At 39.6% G+C, this 12033-nt stretch overlaps 3 protein-coding genes across 4 annotated transcripts; 1 reads left to right on the top strand and 2 right to left on the bottom strand.

Moving 5' to 3' along the window:
- Positions 1-465: 465 nt before the first annotated feature.
- Positions 466-4217, bottom strand: LOC120002783. Of its 2 annotated transcripts, none has more exons than XM_038851599.1 (7): positions 4058-4217; positions 3774-3844; positions 3328-3477; positions 2525-2598; positions 2267-2385; positions 1467-1550; positions 466-897 (listed from the first exon to the last, which is right to left on the bottom strand). In XM_038851599.1, exons 2-7 carry the CDS (start codon positions 3778-3780, stop codon positions 804-806), a joined length of 528 nt encoding a protein of 175 aa, XP_038707527.1. In that variant the 5' UTR covers positions 3781-3844; positions 4058-4217; the 3' UTR covers positions 466-803. The 2 variants fall into 2 exon arrangements, with proteins under 2 accessions (XP_038707527.1, XP_038707528.1); XM_038851600.1 differs by having other exon boundaries at positions 3774-3918; positions 4058-4210.
- Positions 4218-5568: 1351 nt separating this feature from the next.
- LOC120002442 lies at positions 5569-7102 on the top strand. The gene is made up of 2 exons (XM_038851224.1): positions 5569-6205; positions 6327-7102. Exons 1-2 carry the CDS (start codon positions 5569-5571, stop codon positions 7100-7102), a joined length of 1413 nt encoding a protein of 470 aa, XP_038707152.1.
- Positions 7103-7373: 271 nt separating this feature from the next.
- On the bottom strand, positions 7374-10524 carry LOC120002443 (subtilisin-like protease SBT4.15). The gene is made up of 11 exons (XM_038851225.1): positions 10408-10524; positions 10227-10315; positions 10036-10133; positions 9807-9950; positions 9606-9711; positions 9001-9508; positions 8822-8928; positions 8524-8745; positions 8318-8426; positions 8018-8231; positions 7374-7924 (listed from the first exon to the last, which is right to left on the bottom strand). The coding sequence occupies exons 1-11, from the start codon at positions 10522-10524 to the stop codon at positions 7374-7376; spliced, it is 2265 nt and encodes a 754-aa protein (XP_038707153.1).
- Positions 10525-12033: the final 1509 nt, after the last annotated feature.

Consider the following 12033-nt stretch of genomic DNA (forward strand, 5'->3'; position numbering starts at 1 on the left):
TCTTTTCTTAATTATTTCAAATATGTGCATTGTTCTACCGTTGTTTTCACCTTTTTTCTTTTGTTCATTTTATTTTTCCTTTTCTATTCATCCACCACTGTTTACTTCATCACTTTTTTTTTTTTTGTGCCAAATAGTTCAAGTCATTTGGAAGTTGATAGTAAGAAAGGAGAATCTATTTGGTTTCACCAGTTATTTAAGGAGCTGTATTGGCGTCTTGTCCAAACGTAGTTTCAGATGCATATGCACAATTCATTAAGTATTACAAAAACAGTGCCTCTAGGAGTACCTCTTCTTCGAGGACGTTATGATTCCAGTGTGGCTAGCTAGAGCATGCAGCTTCTTGGAGCTGAATGTAGGTTTGTGATGCAACTGATGAATAGGAGTTTGAAAAATAGATTATATGATTATTTTGAGTGGTGGTTGCTTAATCCTATTGGAATAGATCAATGCATTTGGTTAGTCTTGGGTAGAAAGTGGAAACTTCTGGTATACCTGATCACTAACAGATGTGAGTTTACAAGAGTAGACGAAAAAGAAAACCGAGACTTAATCCTAGCTAGAGGAGGTTAATCTACGTTGCATGGATCTTTGAATTGCAAATGCATATGAAATGACAATCCATACCTTTCCTAGAAATATATCATGATTTGGTAATATCTTTAGAGAACAGGAAGCTGGAAGCCTGGAAAGCTAGACGCAGTGAACTCTCCAACAATAACAAGCCTACTAGGTGTTGTGTAGTGTTTTTCTCCTCTAGGAGGTGAAAGGATAATCACTATATAAGATTCAATACCAGCCAGTCACCAAAGAAACCATCTTTTCGTAGTTGCCTTTGGAACAGAATCATCCTTTTTTCGATTATCTATTCCTTGCCTCAAAGACTCCAACCTATTCCTGCAGGAAAATAAAATTTTTGGTTATGAAATCATAATAAACCTGCAAGACAAGATGAAGACGCAGCACACTTGCACAATGAGATTCTTCTGATTGCTGGAAGAGGTTTACCAAACATTAAACTCTTTAATGCTTCATGCATTGATTAAATATTTAACTACCATCAGAGCCTTTTTGGGATCTGTATTTACTGACAAATCTCAACAACTAGCTAGGTGGGATTCAGCGTAATTTGTTCAGTGAATTTCATTCATAAGATGCCAAACAAGCTTACAGGGCTCCTGTTTCAAGGTTTGAGGTGTGCAACCTTACTCTGCACTACAATAGATTGTCGCTATGGTTTGAAATTTGAACTCATGAAACCAGATAGCAAAGAAAAAACCTTACAACAGTGTCATTACTCAACACTGGATCGAAGTCATGTATGCATCTAGGTGGTCTAAGACAAATCACTGCTACCGGGCAATCAAATTATTAACATATCTCATATTCTACGAATAACAACAAAACCATCTGAATTCTTTCCACAATGATTTCTCCACAGAAAAAAAAGTATATATAATTATTACCTCGTATCGGTAAGCCGACCATGTAAACTCCATCTTTGACGAAATCCTTCAACACCTTTAATTCCACTAGCAAGAATCATGTGCCTGCAAACAGAGGAATAGCATAAAAGAGTGACCTCAGAAGATGGGAAAATGATCATACATCATAGAACATGAAAAGGAACAATTAGCATGAAAAGTACTACAAATACTATATGCAACTTTGGACAAAGTGAAAATAAACATACTAAAAGGAGGAAAAAAAAACTTACACAAGAACAGATTCCTTAAAATCCCAGTGCACATATTGAAGAAGCTATATTGGTTTATTATTATGGGCCAGTAAGAAACTTCCACCCAAAACATCGTGACTCCTGGAAGTTTTTTTATTTCAGATTTACAATGCAAGGAAAACCTCAAATATGATAAGAGGAGAAGAAAAGGAAGCAGTAACAGTGCATAATTGAACTCGCCGTTATGTTGACCTAAAAGCTCATCAAGATGCGAATGGACACCAAACCTTGGTGCTCATACCTAGTGAATGATTTAGAGATCGGATTATATTGAAAGACGGGTTTCTATTGAGGCACACATCAAGAAGCCTGAGACCATCTTTCAGCAATCAAATTTCACCAAAAGTTCTTTTGGGGAAGCCACCCAATTAAAGAAAGGGAAAGATTATTACTCTAGCCATAGGAAAGTACAAACAGTCTGCAGAACATGGTTTGCAATAATTGTCCCATCGGCTTCTCTGAGAGAGAACCTTTCATTGGCCAATAGTACCAATTACCAACAACATTGCCCATCAATTCAGAAATTACCTTTCCAGAGATGTAACTTCAGATTCAAGCTGGGAAGCTCTTTCCTTGGCTTCATCTAAAGGCATTGACAAACCCAATTTGCGCTCGCTATCTTGAAGTCGATGCCTTAGTATCTCATCCTGTGACAAACATGAATTAGTAATGAAAATCCCTAACTCATATAATTACATCTCGTTCCTGCAGTCATACACTAGCACTTCGGGTTGGAGCTTGGTCAAAGAGAGGGATGGCAAAAGTAAACCATAACAAATATCTCACCCTCTTTTCTGCACATTCTCGATATAAAGCGATGTCTTCTTGACAGAATGGTTCAATGTTGTTGACTTGCAAGCCTACAAAATTGAGCAAGAACAGTTTTTCTATAGATACTAAAAAAACATTTATTTTAAAGTATTGTGTGATATAAATTAAAGTTTTAAGCCTGCCAAATTGAAGCCATACATGAAAGAGGATGAAGTAGACTGTGTGAACCATTCAAGAGGATATCAAGCCGAGTTGCCAGGTAGGTTTTTTCCCACCTTTCTCCTTATTCCTTGCTTCTCTTGTTTTCTCTCTCCCAATTCTTCTTCTATCTTTGGCTTATTTTTTTACTCAATTTCATTCATCTGTTCAGTTTTCATTTTGTTCAGAGTCATAACCGTCTATGCTAGAAGATTCCAAGAATTGAAATTTAATGTCTTCCAGAGGAAATGAAAATTTTAAGCACCCACAATAGTGGCCATAAAAGCCAAAGGATCATTCACTGTGTAAACTCAAGTAAACAAGATACTGGGAGCCAGTGGCTAGTGGCAACAACCATCTAATCATCAAAATTCTTTTCGACAACTCAAGATGCAACTCTTGGACCCGGTATACCAGTTTGCACAAGTTTCTAGTCAATTCAAACGTAGCTCATTTATACCTAGCTGGCAAGGATGTCAATTTACCCAAACGTTAGTTACATTTACAACATTTCAAAGTCATTGCTTGTCCACTAGTTGGTGTAATAACTGTCAAATACTATATGCAACTTTGGGCAAAGTGAAAATAGACATAACTAAAAGGAGAAAAAAAAAACTTACACAAGAACAGATTCCTTAAAATCCCAGTGCACAAATCAACACCTTCAAGCACATGCGAGGCAATTTCTGGTGGGATGAGGGGACTAGGTGGCCCCTTCATTAAATCCTCTCCATCCAGTATGATTTCTTCAATAGGTTTCTCCGAATCAACTGAAGCCCACACAATACAAGAAAGCTTGCGAGTAAAAAATGAATTATGAATTAATAGCACCAGAAAACAAAATCTGTGAAAGCCAGTCCAAAAGAAATCCACGAATTACGAATCAAAAAAGCATGTCATTGTTCAAAATCCAAAGGAAATGAGGCAAGGCATTTGCGATCCAATTGATGTAGGTATTAGCTAGAACAGGATCGGAAATTTCGCTCCCAAAGGCATCAGTCCACTAATTTCATATCAAAATGAGAGGTATTAAGAGAGAGAAAGCGTGGAAAGAAGGTTTACGTACCATCCATGATTGCTTCTTAGCTTCCTTTAAGAAGCCAAACACCCAGTAGTCAATCAACTCGTCCAACACACCTGAACCACAAAAGTGGATGAGCGGGAAACGAGGAAGTGTACGACAAGAATAAGCTTGAAGATCGTTCACGAGACTGTATCAGATATGCATTTCAGAGACTGTATCAGAGTTGTCCATCTGTAATACAACTCTGATACAAGCATACACACTGCAAACAACTAAATTACCTAGTCGGGAGAGAAGTGAGAAGAGTGAAGACCCGAAAATCATACCTAGTTGAATGCTTCACGGCGCTGGGAGAGAAGAGGAAGGCCGAAGTGGGAGGGAGAGAAGGAAGAGAGAAGGGGCGGGAGTCACGACAGCCCGAGAGAAGGCGGGAGAGAAGGATGATCTTCAATCTTCCCGAAAGACGATCTTCGCGGCGGTGGGTTGAATCTGAGGTTAAAATTTGGTGTGTATCAAAGCCCTATAACCAAAAGAGGTTAAAATTGGCCCATATATAACAAAACCCACTAAAATTGGCCCACAAACGCTAAACCCACAACTAATAGTGAACTCTATTTCAACATATCTCCGCATAATCTACAACCATTAACGAACATGGCAGCTATTTTGGGGCCAAAGATCTCTTGAACTCTCAAATCTAGGTTTTGATTCAAAGAATTCGGAAACTCTAAACAAGTAGTGCGATTCCATCAGCTCTGTAATCAAATTATGACGAATTAGACCGACCGCATATGTGCGTATTTGGATTTTTCTATAAACGATCACACTAAAGGCTCTTCCAAACGAAGCTTCAACGCAGACATATTTGTCAACATAGAAACAGAGAGCTAGCAATAAGTTACTTGCAAAAGAGCAGGAAGAAGAGCTCCGTCCTCCTCTGTTCAAGAGAGAAGAATCACATGAAACCGATCAAAGATTGATCATGCCTATCGCAGACAATTCAATGCCCAGGGTTTGAGCAAATTACTCTGAAAACGCGGCAAGGGTTGAAAAATAGAAACTAGAAAGGGTTGGGTGGGGGTGGGTTGTTTTTTGGGGGCAAACATTACCCTTAATTTTAGGGAAAACTTCGGGAATGCCCTTAATATTTCCATCAAAAACAAAGCCCACTTTGGGTAGGAAAGGCAACTGAACAATTGAACCCATGATTTCACGGGTCGAAGATGGGCTCAGGCCCAAATCTAAATAGGTGAGGCCCAATTTGAGCAGTTTCCCTTCGTCATCATCTCTTTTATATGATTTCTCTTTTTTTTGTATTTTATTAGTTTGACTAAAAAATTAATACTCGCTTATAATATTGTTCGACTAAAGTCTAATAGCAATGGGGTGGCAAGCTATCCATAGCTGTAAAGGAAAATGGCTACAGTGATGGTGAAGTTTTTTCCCTTCAATTAATAGAAAGCTAGCTCAGATAAAAACTTAAGCTTTAAACGCGGCACCAAAATGCATTTTAGAAGAGAGAACATTTGTATTGAAGGGATCGAACCTAATCCATTGCCATTTGTGTTCATTGCTAAGGAGTACATGCTGGTTCATCCCTTCCCAATTAGTTAAATGAAAAAGAAAAGAAAATAATTTGTTGGAGTATTAGTCAAGACTTAAAGGTTTGAGCCTTCCGAGGCCATGTGAGAGCATCAAATGAAAACGTAGGAAAAGAAAAGTTGCATGGAGCATGTGCCAGGTTTGAAGCCACATCAACTATAAAAGGGACGAGTAGTTACCTCATTAGACACCAAGTCACTAACAATTCTTTCTACCTCACCACCTACCATATAAAATGGCTAAGACAAAGTTACTCTTCGTGGTCTGCTTGCTGATTCTCTGCCTAGTAATTCAGTCACAGGCAGACTCGGAGGGGGGAGGAAAGGGAGGTGGAGATAATGCAGGAAAGGGAGATGGAAATCAAGGACAAGATGGAAATCATCAAGGACAAGATGGAAATAATCAAGGAGGAGATGGAAATCATCAAGGAGGAAATGGAAATCAAGGAGGGGATGGAAAGGGAAATGGAAATCAAGGAGGAGATGGAGGTTCCCCGACCATAATATACAGTAGTCCTCCTCCTCCTGCTCCCACCACCTCCACTCCTCCCTCTTCCCATAACACTCCTCCTCCTGCTCCTACCACTTCCACTCCTCCTCCTGCGCCCACCACTTCCACTCCTCCTCCGGCTCCCACCACCTCCACTCCTCCTCCTGCTCCAACCACCTCCACTCCTCCTTCCCACAATACTCCTCCTCCTGCCACTCCAGCGCCACACCCGCCTTCAACTTTGCCACCACCGAGTTCTTCACCAAAGAAAGCTAAGTGCAAGAACTGGAATTATCCTCATTGCTATGGAACGGTACATACCTGTCCCAGTGCCTGCCCTGGTGGATGCGATGTTGATTGTGTCACTTGTAGCCCTGTTTGCAGTAAGTTTCTCCTTTCTCAATTCATTAGTTATGTGTAAGAAATCAATGCAAAATTTTGTTTCTTGCGTACTCTATGAAAAATCTGATATTGATAAGATGGTGGTTTTGATCATATGAGCAGATTGCAATAGGCCAGGCGCACTGTGCCAAGACCCGCGATTCGTTGGTGCAGATGGACTCACCTTCTACTTCCATGGCAAGAAAGATAGTGACTTCTGCATAGTTTCTGATTCCAACTTACACATCAATGCCCACTTCATTGGCCGCAGGAACCCCAACCTAAAGAGGGACTTCACTTGGGTCCAGTCTCTAGGAATCCTCTTTGACAACCACAGACTCTTCATTGGCGCCAACAAAACCTCAACTTGGGATGACTCTGTGGACCGCCTTGAACTGCAATTTGATGGAGACAGCATAATCCTTCCTGACCGCGCCGGCAGCCAGTGGAAGTCTAAAATGTCAAGACTTACCATAACAAGGACTCGAAACACCAATGCTGTTGATATCGAAGTGAAAAACAATTTCAAGATTAAAGCATCAGTGGTACCTATTACTGAGAAAGATTCAATGATTCACAATTATGGCATTACTCAAGAGGATTGCTTTGCTCATCTTGACATGAGCTTCAAGTTCTATTCATTGAGCGGAGATGTGAATGGTGTTCTTGGACAGACTTATGCAAGCAACTATGTGAGCAAGATTAAAGTGGGAGTGTTGATGCCTGTTATGGGTGGCCAAAAGGAGTTTTCGTCTTCAAGCCTATTCAGTACTGATTGTGCTGTTGCTCACTATACAGGACAGGATTTGGGAGCTAACAGTTATGATAATATAGAGTATGCCAACCTTGATTGTGCTAGTTCTGCATTGGGTGGCCGCGGCGTGGTCTGCAAGCGCTAAATATGAGTAACAGAAAAGAATAAATGATATGATTTACAAAATCCAACGGGGCCAGTTAATTAAGCGAAGGCTATGGCCAGTCTTGATTGTGAAACTATTTGTGGCTGATCACCATTTGTTGAATAAAGTTTGACCTTTTTTTTCTAATGCTTTTCCTCAATTGTGATGAATAGCAACAGACTTCATATCTAACATTGAAATTGAAAGGGAAAGAAATGATGATCATGAACAATATGTACATATATGCCTTATTTAGGAGTTGGCCTGGACATCAGTAATATAATTCTTTGGCATGAATGATAATAGGGCTCTTGACCCTGTGACTTGAAGAATCACTCCTCCATTCCAGTGAAGCTGATAAAACAGTAACATTAATTTTCAATGCCGGACCTTTGATCTCAACCTTGAAGCTTTTCTTCTCATACATCCGATCAAATTTCAACGTGTCCGGAGTGACAGTGATCTTGAGCTCCATAGGTGCCTTCACTGTAGCCTTGTACATGAAGTTTCCAGGCTCCACATTAGTAACTGTCCGATGAAAAATGGCAGAAATGCTAGAATTGGGATTTTCAAGCTGCAAATACATCGATGGGTAGTTCAACGCATCATTCCCACCGATTGAAGGAATTCTTGAACAATTTATATGTTCATCTGTGATAAGGCGAAGGACTGTGCCAGAGTAGCCTTCATTGCAAAGGAAGCGAATGTAGTTCATTTTCGACGCATCATAGACTAATCCTGGATGCAATGCCCTTACTGGATCAATTTGCCCTGCACCGTAGGCCAGCTCTGCCAATTCTTCTCCAACTTTCATCTCAGTCGCTGCATCAAGAACAAAAATTGTATAAGTTGGAGGAACAATTACATCTTCATGAGAAAAAAGAACTAAAAAGAGGATATGAAAGCTGGACTAACCAGTTGTCATGAGAGCAGATTTAATCGCAGCAGGAGACCAATCGGGATGAAATGACTTGATATAGGCAGCAGTAGCAGCGGCATGAGGGCAAGCCATTGAAGTTCCAGACATTATATTGTACACATCGTACCGATTGTCATCTTCACTCCCAGTGACAGATGCAAGTTTAGTATAAGCAGCCAGTATGTCGATCCCAGGAGCCACAAGATCCGGCTAACAACATTAATCATAAAGTTGTCAATGTTAAGGTCAAAATAAGATACTAGAAGTCATATCGGCAGTGTATGCATATAGGTTACCTTCGCGATTGTGCTGGAGACGGGGTTAGGTCCTCTAGATGAGAAGGAAGCCACAAATGGAGCGGCGACAGTCACTTTCCTTGATTTGGATATGATAGCTCGAGGATTCCTACGATTTAGACCACGCAGAGAAACCAGGTAAACAAGTACAAATCAGTGTAATTTAATTTGTCATCTGCATAAACAATTCAATGAGGTGATCTTACTTAGTAAAGTTGATATATTTGTCAATCATTTCAGCTTCTAAAGGATCGACAATCGTTGCAGGGATCAAAAAGCTAGATCCAGTGTCTAGGTTCCCTTGTTTGACAAGAATTACCCCAACTCCACCCAACTTCTTGATTACATAATCTTGATCATATCCTCTGTGACAGAACACTATCTTCCCCTTCACCTTCTTTTCATCCAGAGTCCCAGAATCACAGCTCCTGCAAACAAAATCTTCGACGAATATGTCAAAAGCCACGACGATATAATAGTAGGAAACGCCATGTTCTTACTTACATGGGAGAAAAGAAATCATCCTTGATTCTACTGTTGTTGGCTGCTTTTGCTCCACTTATCAGAGGGTACATTCTCCTTTTCAATCTGAATGTATTCAGAGAAACACCCTGAAATGTTCGGCATTGTAAGTAGTTCTTATTTTGAGTTCACAGAATTCTATTATACGGAAGGAGACTTACAGAAGTTCTCATGCCATCTCCAAATCGAGCCGAACTCCTGAACTGTCTATCTAAGCCACTAGCACCAACAGTCAGAATCCAAGGAGCCACATTCTCCACTGAAGACATCCTCGGCCCTTCATTACCCGCGGAGCAACTAGTCAAGATACCATTCTTCATAGCGTGAAATGTACCAATGGCTAAAGCATCACTGAAGTAATCATTGGATGGGCCACCTATTGAAACCGACAACAAATCCACACCATCTGCAATTGCATCATCGAATGCTGCCAATATATCCAAGTCGCTGCAGCCTCGCTCATGACAAACCTTGTACATTGCTACACGTGCACCAGGAACACCTCCTCGAGCAGTTCCTTGCCCCAATCCATACAGGCTCGCCCCCTGGACCGGCACACCAGCTATGGTTGAGGAAGTATGCGTGCCATGGCCTTCATCGTCCGCTGGTGATAGGTTGTCGACAGCATTCTTGCGGTCTACATTGTATGACCGTGCACCAATTACTTTGCTGAATAATTGAATTGATACACAACAGAAATTTAGATGGAATTAAATCGTATAATAACATGAAAATCAGTGTAGATATAGAGGGACTAGAAATTCACTTGTTGCAGCCACTGAAATTTCCTCCTGATTGGCATATGCCTTTCCATTTCGATGGAGGAGGTCCGAATCCTTTGTCATCAAAACTTGGAGCATCCACATAAATTCCTGCAAAACAAGTAGAGAGCTTTCTGGATTACAATTAATTCATTCTGTAATAATAATTGGAAATATGAAGTTTCAAGATGAAATTTTTTGACAACCTGTATCTAACAAGCCGACGATAACATCAGTCTCTATTTGAGAATTTCTCTTAACAGAGAGAGGCATTTTCAGAAAATCCCATGACCGTGTCGTTTGAAGCTTCCTTAGTGTGCTTGGAAACACTGAAACCACGTTCTCATTCTCTGCAAAATATGCAAACGAAATTTCGACCAACTATAAGTAACAAAAAAATGTTTTATATGCAAATCTGCTTGCATTCACATGCACCTCGTAGTCTCTCTGCTTCATGTGGCATTAGATGTGCAGCAAATGCATCAAAACTCTTTCCATAGCTGTGAATTCTGGATTTTCTGGCTATATCCTCACTAGAGTTATAAGTAGAAAGATAGTATTAATAAATTTACAACTTCCCATGTGATAGTATTTGAACTAGATCTATCAGACCAAAGTCCACTTACTCTCCAATAGCAGCTGAAAGCAAATCATGGTGACGATCAACAGCAGAGATTGTTGTTTCTACTGAATCTCCCATGTACACTATATATGCCTGGTGTTCATATGCAAGTACAAGTAATCAGAACCCTGTGAATGCATCAATTACCAACTATAGCTAGTTAGAAGAAGTCAGTAGGGCTTCACCTTTCTTTCTTGTTCATGACTAGACCCACTAGCCAATGACCCACAAAGCTGAACTACCATGGCTAAAACAAAGACGTTGAACAAGGGAAGTTGCAGCTTCTTCACTATTCTCTCCATAGCTTCCAATGGGTTTGTTGTCATATGCTTTTGGAGCGAAATAGGGTCTATATAAAGTGTAAACATTGAACTCTTATCAGTTGAGATTTTCGTGGTAAAATAAGTTTTATCTTTGATTTCTTCTTGGTATTGTGGTTAAGATACTAGCGACTTCAAAGAGATTTCACATTGCGGCTCTCTTACTAGCCTGTATTGTAATATAGTTGTGTGGATTTAGTGGGCCGGTTTTTTTTAACCAGTATGGCCCTCTAGGACCATGATGACAACGCAAAGCCCATAGACAAGTATTAAAAGTCCAAAGTTCAAGGGCCCAAATTTAATTGGGCCACGAGCCTATCACCTTGTAAACGTTTCTCGCGTAGTCAACTTTGAAGTTTGAACAAGTAAGGCATCATCTTGGTAAACTTTGACTTTTCCGTTCTAACGAAATTACAAGGAAATTAAAGCTTCGTCTAATGCCTACGGCCACGGTCAAGAGGCAAATATCGGAATAATTAAAAAGTATTTCAGACTTGCTGTCCGGATCATAAATTGATCAAGTCTTGTTTTGATGGAGATGTAGCGTAGAAAAAATAATCAAAAGGTGCATAACTCGAAATTCCACCGAGAAAAAAAAAATGATAATGAAGACTCATGCAAGTTGTAGGTGCCTGCAACAACAATCTTACGAATTTCAATATTTTTTTTATAGTAACCAATTCAAAAATATTGAGTTTGGCACACACGATTTCACTTATATCATGTATACATATCTCGATATTAAGGATAGAGGGACAAAAAAAATGCTATAATAATTAACATTGCCTAGCACTTTTGAAGCTGTAATGTCAAATACTAGGTGTAATCCGTTTGAAACAGAATCACGGCTTGTCCAATTCAATGTACAGAAATAAAAGAGGAAACAAAAAGTCAAAAACACATGCAAAACATGCCTAAGAACATGCATGTCGATGGATGTTGTCAAAAGAGGGAGGGTCGGTTTGCAAAAGAAAAAAGAAAAAGAAAATCAGCCAGCACAAGATGGCCGACGGACAAAAGTTACATAAAAGCTAGCTAGAACACAACCCTAGTTATTTTCGCTCTCTCCAACGTAGTCAAAGTAACTTATCCAAACAAGATCCTATAAATTATCTATAAGTTAATGCGCAGAGATTGTATATGAACGCTGATCTAGAAGCTATTGAAGACTTCTCTAAATACATAATGGCCGGGATGGATTTTTGAAATATTATTTTTTACTTATACTAAGATGCACTACTTTGCATGCTAACTAAGATACGCACAATGGTCAGTATTGTATATAAGGGGAGAAAACTAATTAATAAATCGAAAATGATAAAGGTATTAGCAGTCGGTATTCGAGTTATTCCAACTGCTGAGTTTGATAAACAGAATTCAAGTGAATTCGTGAGCTCCATGTGTCTCACATGATGCACATGAAATTCTCTGCATATAACTCATAAATTGGGATAACTAAAATATATACTCTCTGATATATATCAGTATCGT

The sequence above is a fragment of the Tripterygium wilfordii genome, chromosome 7 (assembly GCF_013401445.1).
Source record: "Tripterygium wilfordii isolate XIE 37 chromosome 7, ASM1340144v1, whole genome shotgun sequence".
Classification (NCBI taxonomy): domain Eukaryota; kingdom Viridiplantae; phylum Streptophyta; class Magnoliopsida; order Celastrales; family Celastraceae; genus Tripterygium; species Tripterygium wilfordii.

What these genes read in the sequence shown, in the direction of transcription:
- LOC120002783 (XM_038851599.1), bottom strand. An exon ending in GAGAATGTGCAGAAAAGAGG is followed by an intron (nt 2,386 to 2,524) that starts GTGAGATATTTG and finishes TGTTTGTCACAG; the next exon opens with GATGAGATACTAAGGCATCG. An exon ending in GAAGTTACATCTCTGGAAAG is followed by an intron (nt 1,551 to 2,266) that starts GTAATTTCTGAA and finishes CTCTGTTTGCAG; the next exon opens with GCACATGATTCTTGCTAGTG.
- LOC120002442 (XM_038851224.1), top strand. Translation starts at nt 5,569, where the DNA reads ATGGCTAAGACAAAGTTACTCTTCGTGGTCTGCTTGCTGATTCTCTGC. An exon ending in CACTTGTAGCCCTGTTTGCA is followed by an intron (nt 6,206 to 6,326) that starts GTAAGTTTCTCC and finishes TCATATGAGCAG; the next exon opens with ATTGCAATAGGCCAGGCGCA.
- LOC120002443 (XM_038851225.1), bottom strand. Translation starts at nt 10,524, where the DNA reads ATGGAGAGAATAGTGAAGAAGCTGCAACTTCCCTTGTTCAACGTCTTT. An exon ending in AATTTCAGTGGCTGCAACAA is followed by an intron (nt 9,509 to 9,605) that starts GTGAATTTCTAG and finishes TCAATTATTCAG; the next exon opens with CAAAGTAATTGGTGCACGGT. An exon ending in AAATATATCAACTTTACTAA is followed by an intron (nt 8,427 to 8,523) that starts GTAAGATCACCT and finishes TCTAAATCGTAG; the next exon opens with GAATCCTCGAGCTATCATAT.